This window comes from Podarcis tiliguerta (genome assembly GCF_965153285.1).
Source record: "Podarcis tiliguerta genome assembly, chromosome: 1".
NCBI lineage: Eukaryota > Metazoa > Chordata > Lepidosauria > Squamata > Lacertidae > Podarcis > Podarcis tiliguerta.
In genome coordinates, this window is record NC_139534.1 from 60,047,886 (window position 1) to 60,062,716 (window position 14,831).

At 42.2% G+C, this 14,831-nt stretch overlaps 1 protein-coding gene across 6 annotated transcripts in view; it reads right to left on the bottom strand.

The window, feature by feature from the left end:
* SLC25A22 (solute carrier family 25 member 22) overlaps positions 1-14,831 on the bottom strand; it is a gene marked incomplete at its 5' end in the record, with an annotated part of 70,519 nt that overhangs the window by 23,449 nt on the left and 32,239 nt on the right. For 4 of the 6 annotated variants that reach the window (XM_083428264.1, XM_083428267.1, XM_083428265.1 and 1 more), the window contains 3 exons: positions 1,862-1,917; positions 2,926-3,051; positions 9,651-9,767. In XM_083428264.1, the coding sequence (XP_083284390.1) occupies positions 1,862-1,917; positions 2,926-3,051; positions 9,651-9,670 (202 nt within the window). Of the gene's footprint in view, positions 1-1,861; positions 1,918-2,925; positions 3,117-6,499; positions 6,601-9,650; positions 9,768-14,831 lie in introns of those variants that run through there. The other 2 variants (XM_083428266.1, XM_083428263.1) reach the window with 2 other exon arrangements.

Sequence of the window (14,831 nt, forward strand, 5' to 3'; positions counted from 1 at the left end):
CCACCTGTAACTTGGCAGCAAGAACACTTTGCCCTCAACCGTCAGTCACGGCATCCCCATTGCCCAAAGCCAGTCCCCTTTTCTGGGAAACCTGACCAAGATCTGGTAAGATCCTATTCAACTGGGAGAAACAAACTTCAAAGGTCATTCAACTTGGACTTGCGTAATCAACTAATTAAAGGTAAACTGTCAATAGTGAACTGTGCTGCCAAGGTGATACAACCATGCTTTACTGCATTAATGCTTCTTATAAACAGATAAATATCTGCACGCTCTTGCAATTCTATACTACAAGAAAATGAATGAGATTCCAGTTGTGACTGCACCCTCCTAATCACATGAAAAACTCCCAAGGTTTACAGCTGTTTGAACTCCAGCTATGTGTCTTTGATCTCTGACCACACACAGAAATATGCAAGCCAAGATAGATAAGACATGTAAGATTAACTGAAAGGTAAATTGGCTAATTTGTTACATGCTTCCTCCCCTCTGCAAGCACCGACTACTTTTTATTATCCAAGAGAGCCTTTTTGCTTTTAAACAGCTGCAAGATTAGCAAAAATTCAGCACAGATGAAGTTTTTCCTCAGTGTGCAGATACAGTGGTGGGAAGAGCTCTACCTGCTGGGTTTCAGCTTCTCACGCAGCCACTAGAGTCATAGGAGACCACCTAGGAAAGAACCAGCAACTGTAGCAACCAAGAATTAGCCTCTGGAACCCACTGCTACAATTGCTGATCCCCTTGTACAGGAGCCCGGGCACTTAAAAAACTGCAGTGTGCTGTTTCCATCTTGATAAAAAGAATCCCTTCCACACACTTAGTCAGAATCAAAATAAGAAGTAAAAGTAGCAGTAACCTTTTCCACGGAAAGAAATTCCAAGCCAGATTGTCCTATAAAGCCATTCTGAAGTCAAGAATTTGAGCACACCAAAGAAAACACAGACCAAAAAACTTTCCCACTATAAAGTTTATTTTCAAGCAGTCTCCTGTTGGGGAAATATTTGCATCTGATGATACTGCCTTTTTTCCATCCAGTATTTGGTTGAATTTGGCACTGGATACAAAAGGGTTTCTCATTCAGGGCATAACCCATACTCTAATGGTGTGGTCTGGAAGAACAACACACTCCAGCAGTAAAAAAGAGTGAGGGAAGAAGCCATATTCATTGCAAACTGGGAAACGCCACAAAACATTGCATGCGAAATTAGTGTGCGCAAAAATTCTTCAACTCAAGTAAAAAATACCATCTGTAAGCACAAGTCAGTGTCTAGAATTCTGCCCTCTTTGCAGTGAAGATGAACTAAGCTAGATTTTGCTAAAGATAAAAATCTCCAGAAAAAGAATCCTGGAAAAGATGTTATCAAGTGGCACCCTCCAGTTCTTCTGCATTTTTCTGTCCATTTCTGCTTTATATTTCTTTCCAATGGAATAGTCCCTTACTGCATTGCTCCAATTACATTAGTTGATTCAGTTGTTTTAACTGATTAATTAACTGAATCAGTGTGCTGATGTCAAATAAATCTGCATAAAGTAAGAAGGACAGGAACAAAAAGAAACAAGAAAGCACTTTGCTAAATGATGCGGGCATATCTCATAGCTGATGCCACCTTGGTGGTGCAGAAACTCTGCTCTTCTTATTCACCATATCTCACCCCATAGGCAAACCTACACAAAAATTAGCGCTCTAGGCCTGAGAAAAGCTTTGCCTGTTGAATTTCAAATTACCATGCAGATCCTAAAGGTACAGAACACCAGGACTAAATGTTGGCAACCGAAATCCAGGAATAGCATATTTTCCTCCTTCTCCAACAAGGCTTCCTACTGTGATAAAACATTCATAATAATGCAGCTTAACACTGACCTCTGTACATGCCAAAATACCCTTCGGAACGGATTGTCTTGATAAGGCAGTCAGACCTATTGAAAAGATGGAAGACAAGGAAAGTCACTGATTGGGGCTTTAAGCATAGTTTCAGTCCCTTGATACAACATAAGTCATTACAAATAGTGTTTTAAGTCTGGCCACATTTCTCAGCTGGCTGCTCTTTGTCCTGTGTTAGTCATCTGGCTGCAGGTGAGAAGAGCAGGCAATTCATACACCTCAGCAGGCTTCACTAGAAAGGCAGGAAAGAGATGGAACATTTTTTTCCAGTTTTATGCTGGTGGAAAAATGGAAGTCTTTGTAAAAACTGATACAAGACCAGGTGCAGCAAAAAGCAACAGCACCTCTCTCTGAAGGATGCACTGCCTTTCATAAGACATATCAGAATAACCCCCAGGAGTTATCCTTAGCTAATTAAAAGGCAATGCCAGAAGCAAAACTGCTTTCCTGATCTACAGATTTATTTGGAATCATGTACCTAATGCTTTTTGCTTGTCCCCATGCTAAAGCCTACAGATGAACGGGGGGGCATGGAGTGCAATGCTATTCTTGTCCACTCAAAAGCATCCGCTGAGTTCAATGGTACTTACTCAAAGGTAAGTGCACATAGGATTGCAGCTGTAATCCATTAGGAATATTGAGTATGTAGGGGCTTGTATTGGATTTTTGATGGCTCAATTATTAAAGTTAATACCCTGTACAAATGACAACTAAGAAGTTAATCATGAATCGTTTTTAAAACATGAATTTTTAAAACTGAAACTTAAAAAAAATATATATATGGTCTATAATAAGAGATGACAGGGTGGGTGACAGGAGAAGGACTGTTGCACATTTGATAGTAGTATAGGAGGAAGAAATTCTCTGTTCTAAACAACTACTAAACAACTAGTGCAAGACCCAAATGTAAAACTGGAAAAACTGGAAAAAAATAAGCACAGTACTGCAAAGCACCTTTACTGTGCAAATTGATTGTTCAAAAAAGAAATGATTGATGAATAACTACTACACAATTTCTTTCACTTTGTAACTCAAGTACTTACATGCTTGTGTACATTCTCTGGCCATTCTGCTGATTCTGTAGGCGAGTTTTTGCCAGGTCAATAGGAAATACACAGGTGACCCCAATTAGCCCAGCTATCCCTCCATTGATCAGCTTGGCAGGTAAACTGTGAGGAAAAGTGATAGAGAGGCACAAGAAGACATCAAAAGGCGAAATAACTATAGCAGCCATATGTTCAATCAAAATACATGAGCAATAATAGTAATAAATAATAATAATACATTTTATTTATACCCCACCCTCCCTGGCCAGAGCAGGGCTCAGGGCGGCTAACACCAGTAAAATTACAATAAAAACATAATGGGGGGGGGGACCAATTTAAAATACAGGTTAAAATACAATTTAAAATGCAGCCTCATTTTAAAAGTAGCCCATAGATCAAAACCATAAGGGGAGGGAAGCATAAGGGTCAGACTGAGTCCAAACCAAGGGCCAGGCGGAACAGCTCTGTCTTGCAGGCCCTGCAGAAAGATGTCAAGTGCCGCAGGGCCCTAGTCTCTTGTGACAAAGCGTTCCACCAAGTCGGGGCCAGTACTGAAAAGGCCCTGGCCCTAGTTGAGACCAATCTAACCGCCTTGCAACTTGGGACCTCGAAAGTGTTGTCATTTGTGGACCTTAGGGTCCTCTGCGGGGCATACGCGGGGAGAGGCGGTCCCGTAGGTACTAGCACCTCCGAAAAATCTCATTGCATCTTAGGGACCAACAGGTTTGTTGTGGTGTAAACTTCCATGGATTAGAGTCCCATTCATCAGATGGGTTAGTTGTGGAGACTCCTGTTCATGAAAAGTTATGGTACTTAAGGAATCACAAGACTCTTAGCTGGTTTTTCCGCACCAGACTAGAGTTCCTCATTTGGAATGTGTCTATTCAGATACAAGATCAATGGGTGCCTGCTGTCAAGCAAGCATGTGTACCATTGCCATAGAAAAATCTACATAGTCTCATGGTCACGGGACATCAGAAATTTTTTTCATGGAAAGCCTCAGATTCACATAATTCTTTTATGATTGCAACAGCAGGAAAAAAGAAAAAGAAATAGTAGTGGTAGCGTCCATAGTAATGACTCACTAGTTGCACAAAAGCAGTATTGTGGAACTTACTTGCATTTGTTGATTTCAGAATAAAGAAGCCTAAGAGCAGGAAACCCACCTCTCAAACGAAGTTAAGTTTAAAAGAACCCCCTCCCCAAAAAAAACTTTATATCTTTGTGCCCAGTCATATATTATGGCCTATAATGCCTGGCACTGAGCCTATATCAGAATGTTTATCAGAAACAGGGGGAGTGAGAAATGAGCTCCACTTTGGTCAGCTGACAAAAGAACTCTGAGGGCTTTCGAATAGGCCAGGAATGGGACAGCTGGTCATACAGAGGATGGTCTCAACAAGAGAGACATAATAGCCTTTAAAAAAAAAAAGTTATCCAGAGCTGATTATTCCAAGTTTGTATTTCATGATTTATAAACAGTGAAAATCATGGAGCCTTCCCTTTCTCTAAATCTGAAACTATAGTAAATTAACACTGGGCCACCTTGGAAATTCAGCAGATTATGAAAAACATCCCAGAGTAAAGTTTATAATGACAATCCCATTGTATTCTGCAGCACAATTCTGCAAGTTGACAAAGAATCTCTTACAGAAAACAGGTGTAAACCAGTATTCTCACTCTCCAACCCACACTCCCTGGTGCATGTTATGCAGCCTAAATATTATCAGTTGAGTACAGCCAGGCAGCTGGACTAATATAAATCCAGACACTTACCTACATACAAAATAAACCATGAAAACAAAGCCCACTATACTCTCAAAATCAGAAACACTAGAAAATCTGAAAGGTCCAGACTATAGAAGTTGCATAGAACACATGGATGAACAGAAAAGTCTTTGTCTGGCACCAAAAAGACCACAAAGAGCAGGCATCCCCAAACTCGGCCCTCCAGATGTTTTGGGACTACAACTCCCATCGTCCCTAGCTAACAGGACCAGTAGTCAGGGATGGTGGGAATTGTACTCCCAAAACATCTGGAGGGCCGAGTTTGGGGATGCCTGACAAAGATGGTGCAAGGCTAGCTTTCATGGGAAGGCTATTGCATAAGTGAGTACCACTATTGAAAAAGATCCCCCCCCCCCAATTGGTTATCAGGCCACCTGAATCAAGTCTTTGAAGAGGGTCTTAAAGTTCCACCACATGCATATGGCAGAGGACATTTTTTCAATCTGGTCCCAAATGGTTTAGGCTCTATGGATCAAAATCAGACCTTTAAATTGGGGCTAGAACTAGATGGACACAGTTAATATAGTCAAACTGCCCAGCACCAGCTATTAGTATTGTGCCCTATTCTGGAACAACTGTATTTGCAGACTTTTTTTATTGGGTGGTCTATATACAATGCATTGCAATAGTCTAAAATGGAAGGTTACCAGAACATGGGTAATTGTAGCCACACTATCTCTACCCAAACAAGGTTGCAGCTGGTGAATTAGCTGAAGCTGATAACAGTGCTTTGAGGAACATAGGTCTCTTAGCTTCAAATGAAAGCGCTGGATCAATAAGCACCCCCAGATTGCAAACTGTGGTCCTTTATGGGGGATGGTATCCCATGTAAAATAGGCTGAAAATAATCACCTGGGTGAATGAACCACTATCAGCATTCTTGTTTGAACTGAGTCTCAGTTTATTCACCTCACCCAGCCCATAATCACTCCCAAATACTGGTTCAGGGTTGTGACAACCTCAGTCAGTTAAGTCCAACGAAAGTGAGAGAGAAAGCTGGGTGCCATCTCCTTAGGGGGACAAATCAGATCAAGTCTCAGGATAACCTCTCCCAGCAGCTTCATGTAGATGTTAAACAGCAAGGAAACCCTGTGGACTCACAAAGCACTAAGGGGTGAAGAGTATTATCCCAGCACTACTTTCCAGAAATGGCTATCAAAAAATGAGTAGAACTACTGCTGAGCAGTGCCTCTCTAACCTACCCTAGACAACCGATATCAAGAAGGACACCATTTGTGATGGCACCAAAAGCCTTTAAGGAGTCCAGGTCAGAGAATCAAAAGGGTTGCGCTTCCCTTGTCGTTCACTCAAAAAAAGTAATCCCACGGGGCAACCAAGGGAGTTTGTTGTCCCACAGCTAGTAGTTCTCTGTGTCGTCCTATCCTGCATTTTTAAAAAACCACACACATTAAAACCTGTTGTCTCAATTATAAGATGTGTCAGTAAGAGGATCTCTTTTCCCTGAAACCATTAAAATAACAAAATCCTCAACTCTTTGTCAGAAGACAACACTCATTGTCTCGCTAAGGCTCTCTCTACAAAAGCTGCTCTTAGGTAACAATGAAATTGGAAAATCACTCGTGAAATAGACAATGGCTGGACGTAAGCAGAGCCAAAGGATCAGAAGGCATTTTCTCAAAGGGCAACAGCAAGTAGAAAAGCTGCTCAGATTCTCAGAGGGAGACTCGCTTTTCAGGAAAGGTCTAGCAGCACACCCAAAATGGTTGATGCGGAAGAGCCAGCCATTAAGCAGAAGTATCAAAGTCGGGCCTTGACAACTCACCTGAGCATTACGTGCCATTTGCTGTGATATGTTCTGTGTCTGTTAAAAAGCTCTGTTGTCTGTTAAACAGACACTGCAAGAACACTTGCTTGATTCCATTCTAAAGTCACAGATTGCTGCGACGGTACAAAACGACAAATTAGCTACATGATTACAGCATATGCCAGGGGTTGGCAACCTTTTCATCCTAGTGGGCCAGATCATCATCATCTCCCATCCCCCAGTGGGTAGAGTAGCCCACCTGACAAAGTTGAACCATGGGGTTGGGGGGGAGTAGTCTGCTTCCCCAGCATGCTTCCCCAAAGGGAACAAGCATCCAGCAGGACTAAACCCGTCAGCTAACATCACCCAGTGAGTGACAGGCAGCTGTGGTTTGCAGGGAATGACCTCACATGCCAACTTGGAGCGCCTGTCGGGCCAAGGTTGGCCAGTGAGCCAGAGGTTCCCCACCTCTGGTTTATGCCCTAACATCTTGTAGTTCATTGCCTGCTGGTCAACTGTAAACCCACAAAATATAAAATACTTTGGTTTATTAAGACAACAACGGTGACATAAATAATAGAGATATGGTGAGGACCAAGTTTTTAGTTTGATATTTGGTACCTTAAAAGGACTCAGGACCACAATACCTCAAGGACCGCCTCTTTCCATATGAACCTACCCAGACCTTGAGATCATCTTCTGAGGCCCTCCTTCTTGTGCCTCCTCCTTGAGAGGTCCAGAGGGTAGCAACACGAGAAAAGGCCTTCTCTGTAGTGGCTCCCTGTCTGTGGAATGCCCTCCCCAAGGAAGTTCGCATGGTGCCTTCATTATACATCTTTAGGCGTCAGTCAAAGACATTCCTTTTTAACTAGGCCTTTGGTTGATCTATGCCCTTTTAAAATGTGTTTTTTTTGGGGGGGGGAGGGCTATTGTGTTTTTATTATGTATTTTGTGGTTTTATATCTTGCTTTTATTCTGTGAACTGCTCTTATACCCCCTGGTATAGGGTTATATATAAATTCAATTATTATTATTAGTAGTAGTAGTACCCAGAATTTTGTGTGTTGGCTACCAAAGAGGAGATAACTTATTGCTTGTATAGCATATTAGGAATTGTTAACTTGTTCCTGGATCCAAATTCGTTGCTGGAGGGTCAGGTAGCCTCAGTTGAAAGGAAAACCTTTTACCAGCTATGGCTGTTACATTCTCTATAACCATTATTGGACAGGGATGGTCTGGCCACAGAAGATTCAGGCATTGGTAACCTCTAGACTTGATTACTGCAATGTGCAGTACATGGGGCTACCATTGGGCCTGGTCTGGGGGCTCCAGCTGGTGCAAAATGCTTCAGTCAGACTATTGGTGGGGTAAGACTCTCCCTAGCACATAACACCTATTAAGCTTTTCTATAGCACTAATTTTAACCCCTAGAAAAACATGCCATTACTATCAGATATTATGCCTCCGTTTCATGTAATTTCTGCAACATCACCCATTGCTTTAAATATTTGGTAAATATTCACCCAATGGGAAGCTGTCATAGATCGCCTTCCAGTAATAGATAGGCAAGACTCACAAAGCTATTTCCCATGAAAACAGGCAATATATTTCTTAGTAACCCTACTTGACTTTTCACCTTCCATTTTCCTTATACTTCCCCCCACCCCGCAACGTTTGCAGCAAAAAAAAACCAACAACAACTCTGCAACATCATTTGCCTATCCTGACTGTGCAAAAGGCAAAAAGAACTCAGAATTAAGAATAATTAAAATAAGATCACTGCACAGTCTTACTTTATAGCCTCAAACTTTGCAGCCTTAAATTGCATGCATACTATATTTGTAAGAAGCAGAATTCTGATGAGACATTTTGCTCCCTGATTTGATCTTCTCACAGAGGAAAGAGTTGAAATTGCACAACTTTGCACAACATCAAAGTCCTTTTCCCTCCCTGCTGATAGTTAGGAAGGGATCTGAAGTGTTGGATAAAATCTGGCTGGAGGCTGCATATGGCCTGTTTTAACTCCTCTAGACTTTCTATTTCCCAGATAAATATGTACATTCATTAAAAGATGTTTGCGTGCCCCAATTTTTTATTATTGGTATTTCAAAGGTGCATTCTTGTGCCTCTAAAATAAATTAATAATATTGCCAGTATCATACAAAACTTATTTATCTTACTTCTATTTTAAACGTCAGAATTTAACTTCGCTCCTGATTTCAATGGGAGTTAAATCAAGTTATGATTAACTTGTCCCATTAAATTAACATGGATCTAGTTCTAAGGACAAACAGGCCCATATACTCGTGGAAAGTAATTCCACTATGCAATATGAGTGCGAGTTTGATTGTTTACTAATTTCCCCCGGCTGAATCCACTCACATTACATTGTATGCTGCCGTATGGAGTGTCCTGATAACCAGCTTTTTGTAGAGTGCAAGTGGCTGCCAAAAGGAGGGGAACAGAAAAGACCTGGTGCAGACAGAAACAACAACCCAATTCTTTGCATCCCACTGCAAAAGTGTATCTATCCACCTCAAAATCTAACAACTGGGCCTGCTCCCAAACATGCAGGATGTCTAAAGCTTATGAATCACCTATGCAGATATGATTTCAAGCATGTGGGTCCTTGTATCAAAAGTATTCCTGTCCCATGGAATACAGGGCAGACTCTCAGATAAGTGGGCACAGCATTGCAACCTGAATGTTTGAGTCTGCTCCATGTGCTGTTCCTCCTCTTCTGTTCCAACCACAAGACCATCAGAAGAAGAAGAAGAGTTTGGATTTGATATCCCGCCTTTCACTCCCTTTAAGGTGTCTCAAAGCGGCTAACATTCTCCTTTCCCTTCCTCCCTCACAACAAACACTCTGTGAGGTGAGTGGGGCTGAGAGACTTCAAAGAAGTGTGACTGGCCCAAGGTCACCCAGCAGCTGCATGTGGAGGAGTGGGGAAGCGAACCCGGTTCACCAGATTACGAGACTACCGCTCTTAACCACTACACCACACTGGCTCTAATAATGGGCAATAATGAAGAAAGGAGCAGAGGCAAAGGGGTGGAGAAAGAAGAGAGTATTTTGGGATGTGTTGTGAAGAAAAGCAAATGTGGAAGGACAAAAGGAACCAGAAGTAGAGACAACACTTGAGAAAAGAGGTAGGAAATGCTTTTACCTGATCTGTTTATCAGCCATTTAATACAGATTTGATCTTGTGGAAACTAGATTTGTTCTTCCAGAAGACTTTCAAATTCTTTGGAGTTCAGTCACCTGTTTCTGAGCAAATGGTTATCTAGAAAGAGACAGAAATAATACCAGGATTATAGTTTCTCATCATCGCTATAAGCTTTTTATATTCAATAAGAGCACTTACAATCTCTGTCATCATCAGGAGAATCATGCAAAGTAGATTAGGCATCCTCATTTTAAGGAAAGGACCAAAAAACAGAGAGGCGTAATCTGAAAACATCCAAAGAAGAGTATAAAATATTTTCTCTTCCACATCCAAATTTTAAAACAGTAAAGAGCAGTCCTCCAGGGTCTATGACCTACAAAGTAAGATGGCAAGGTTCAAACATCCCAGGAAAACCACATGATCTGCCTAAGAAAGAAAGGGCATCCCTGGATTCCAGACTCTATTTTGAAGGAAAAGAATGAATGAATTCCTATGCCCCATAAATAACCCAGAGATGCATTTTAAATAAAAGTGCACATTCTACTTATGTAAAAACACGCTGATTCCCGGACCGTCTGTGGACTGGATTGAGAAAGCGATTGGGCCTTCGGTTGCCTACCCCTGCTCTACACCATTATTACTTCTTGACACTCTGGCAAGTGGAAACTTACAGTGCAGTCTCTTCCCCCTCTACATGCTCTCATGGATGGACCATACCTCTCGCATTCACACAAGACAGATCTGATGGGACAGCACCAGATTTAGGGTGCTGTGGGCAGTCCCCCCCCCCCCCCGCAAGGGTGCTGAGCTGAGGCAGTGCAAAATTGAGAAGATCCGTTTGGGGGCGCCAAATTTTGGCCTTGCTAAGGGAACCTTATTACCAAAAATTACCAAAGTCCGCCCCTGGAATAGATTTCCTTTAAATCAGGTTAACTTTATTAAGTCGTCAGATTGTTGAAAAACTGGTCAAGTAGGCATGCCAACTTGTTGAACTAACCCCAATAATATTTTGAGTAAACCATTACACAGCATTGTTTTAACACTGCAGACACACTGCAAATCATGCCTCTTGATCCTTATATTACTTTGCAATCTGTACTGGTTGTTGGCTCAAGTCACGCAGAAACAGCCATATCTTGATTCTCAAAATGTTTACCAAACCTACACAGAGAACATCATTTCATTTGTAAGTTATTCATATTCACGTATAATCGTGTGTTTTTTAAGAGCAGTATATTTCCAAGCTATTTTCTGCTGCTATCTGAAGCAAGACTGTGAAATCACACCCACTCACCCCGCGGTACCCAGGCGAGGCGCCTGCCCAAAGGTGCCAAGCTGCTGTGCTGCCAGGAGAGCATCGGAAGAGCTAAGGGGGGGGGGGGGACTTGCAGAGTTTTTAAAAAGAAGAAGTGCCTTCTGCATAAAATTCTTAATGAAGAGAAGGGTGGGGTAGAATGAATCAGTAAGTATGAAGAAAAAGGGGGAAGAAACCTTGCAGGGTGGAGTTTTTTTCTGTTGAACCTCATACTAAAAGCATACTAAAAGAAGCAGCAATAAGCCCCACATGCAAAACAGAAAAATTGAAAAAAAGTAAATGCTGTATCCTAAAGTGACTGGGAATATCCTAAAGTGACAGCCTTGGATTTAGGAACCGTTGAGACCCTATAACACCGGTCCTGAAAGATGCACATTGGCTCCCAGTACATTTCCAAGCACAATTTGAAGTGTTTGTGCTGACCTTTAAAGCCCTAAACGGCCTCGGCCCAGTATACCTAAAGGAGCGTCTCCACCCCCATTGTTCTACCTGGACACTGAGGTCCAGCTCCGAGGGCCTTCTGGCGGTTCCTGCACTGTGTGATGTGAAGTTACAGGGAATCAGGCAGGGGGCCTTCTCGGTGGTGGCGCCCGCCCTGTGGAATGCCCTCCCATAATATGTCAAGGAAATAAACAACTATCTGACTTTTAGAAGACATCTGAAGACAGCCCTGTTTAGGGAAGTTTTTAATGTTTGATGTTTTATTCTGTTGGGAGCCACCCAGAGTGCCTGGGGAAACCCAGCTGGATGGGTGGGGTATAAATAATAAATAATTGTTATTGTTATTATAACCTGCTTAAAACTCACTCAGGATTTTCAGGCACACTGGTGTATTAATTGGATCCACAAACCTGTGGTGCATTTTGTATTTGATTTCATAAACATTACTGTTGTTTTATACTGTTTGCCAGTACTGTATGATATATCATTGCTTTACTCATAGGGCAAGGTAAAATTAAAAATATCCCTGCAGTTTTAGATACTGAGCACCGCTCAATGCATGTTTTTTGCAATAATCTCTACACACATATTTTCTCATCAAAAATTGCATAACGCATTTCAGAAAAAGGAAGATATATTTGCTCTCTGCAGAGTTTGAAAATTTTGATCTATGCACATAATATGCAACAGTGATACTGTTCCAACGGGATTAGGTAAGCGCTAGTGCAAATTCACACACACATAATTGTACTCTATTTCTTCACTATTCAGATATGGCATGTACTGTATGTGTGAAACAGTTATTATAAATCAAGAAAATGCAGAGCTTGTGTTTCCCCCACCTCTGCCACCACACTGCAACACTTTTCAGCAGTGCTTCCTTTCTAGAAAAACAGGTGCAGGAACTCCCACTTCTCCCACTTTAAGGACGACTCAGTTTCCCCGGCTGGGGAAAAAAAACCCTGCTTTTCAGTACAGACAGTTCACACATTCATCAGTGTCCTAAAACAATGTTTTCAAGTGATGAGAGAACTGACGCAATCTGTGATAAATTAGCTCCTGAAACTTCAATCTGGTAGCATAAGGACAGCAGTACAGAACAGGTTAAGATGGAAGAATACAGATTTGAAAACATTCTGCTGAACAGCTGAAGAATTACTAAAGCAAATTAAAAAACCCAATTGTCTCCATACAGGTAGTTTTTATTACCAAAAAGACTCTGGAAGATATGTTTGGCAGTGGGCTAACATGTGCTAGGTCCTTCTAAGCAGAACCCTGCATGCCAGCCTGGGTTCCTAATGCAAGCGATTGGGGGCTAGGGGAAGGGGGGGCGCTGTTTTAGCTGGATAGCAAACTAACTGCAATGCAATTGAGCTCTTGACCCACAAATTTGTCCATGCATCAGAAGTGACAGTAGTATAAATGCACCCATTTCAAAACATCCCATTCACAGCATTACTGTGTTTCACCCAGATACAGAACAGCAATAGTAACCAGTGGTGGCTACTTCCCTTTTGGGACTGCTAGGGTGGAAGGCATGGAAGAAAACAACAGGAGCCAGAGGCAACTCATTCTAGTTTGTCCTTATCCTCTTCCTCCCTACAAAGGAGTATAAGGGCAACAATGAGATGGAGGAGGGGGGGGGAAGAGGACAGTTAATGCTACCCACCCATCCCAAACTGGTTTTAACTAAGACAACAGGCAAGCAGAGGCTGGCTGAGGGCAGATTGAGATTGGTGGGGCAGTGTCTCATTTGCCCTAATGGACTAGCCTCCTTTGATAGTGGGGGCTCATCCAGACTTGTCCCTGCCCTGCTGCTTCCCCCCTAGGGAAACTCATTATTTACCACTGAATCAGACCAAATGTCAATCGGATTTTCTTTTAACTGACATTTGCCTGATTTATCACTGAAGAGCTGGCTTTCCTGGGGAAAGTGGCAGAGCGAGGGGGAAAGCGCTTGGACCCGTGCTTTCTAGACATAGGACAAGTCTGGATGAGCCCTGATTGATGTATTGCCTCTAGGTAAAACGTGTTCTTTTATGGCCCAGGAGAAATAACAGTTGATGCTGTAAACATTCCAGCCCACTGGAGAAGTGGGGAAGCATGAATTAAAAACTAGCCGTTTCCAAGTCTGAAGCTGAACTGCATTCACCCTTTCTTAAGTGTTTTGCTTGCCTGACATCAGCTGGGAACCAGCTTCCGTCTGGCAATTCACCATATCTCATTTGCTCTCAAAGACATTCCACTTCAAATGACTGACATGCCCCGAAGGTAGAGAAGTTGTCAGTTGTTGGCATGGCAAACAGGTCAGCTACCATCCTTCCCACCAGAGGCTCTTCATTATCAGCAACTTTGGAATGAGTTGTACAGATACATTTGCATTCTGTAAGGGAATTATACACATCAGTTCCAGAAGAGGGTTTGATTCTTGTTTACATTTATAAGTGTATCAAGTAACTGCAGAGAACCAAATATATTCCCCCCCCCCCCAAAAAAAAAAAGAAGAAGAAGAAGATGTAATTTTGACAGACCAAGAAGATCGGCTTTCATTTAAATAATGAAAAATAAACAGGCTTAGGTGTTTAGTCTGCATTATTTGTTTCAACTCTCTCATATCTCTGCAAACCACTGGTAGCATATTGACTGAGCCCTTCAGTCTAGTGGTGCTGTTGCAGAATGCCAGATCTGCCCATAAGAAAACCATGCTCATCAATGACTTGATTGTGGATGAATGGGCAGATCCAGCAGTCATTGCAGAGACTTGGGCGAAAAAGCTGGGTGTGCCATATCTTACCCAGATATGCCCACCTGGGCTTTCAGTACTGCACCAGGCTAGACTGGGGCGGTCAAGGCAGGGGTGTTGCTATTGTCCATAAGAGTGCAATCTCCCTGACCATGAAATCTTTTGACCCTGAGACAGGCTTAGAAGGTCTGCAGCTGTTGTAAGGCCAGAGAGGCAGATTGCGGGTGCTGCTGGTCTCCTGACCACCCTGTTGTTCAGCATTTCTGGGGTACTGCTGGAGGATCATAGGATAATAGGGTATTTATACTCTCTGTACCACCACTTGGCAGCCCTATGGGTGAGGAAATCATTGTAATTATATTATTAAGAGATGCCAGAAGTTCTGAAAAGAGGAAATATTAAGACAACCAAGTTTATTCTATCTTTCATCATTTCTCAATAACGATAAAGCACTAATTTTAAAGTACCTACTTTCCCCACCCATACACAAAAAAGAGCCCACTATCTGGAAGCAATCTTCAAGGTTAGCTGCAAGGTGGAAATTCAGAGGGAATGTGGAATGACGCATTATTTAGGAAGGCTTAACTTAATACGAACTGATGGCATGTGTACCGGTATTTTTCTTTCGCCTTCCCCCCTCTGCTTTTCTTTCTTTGTTACACTGGTTGTTAAAAATAATTAA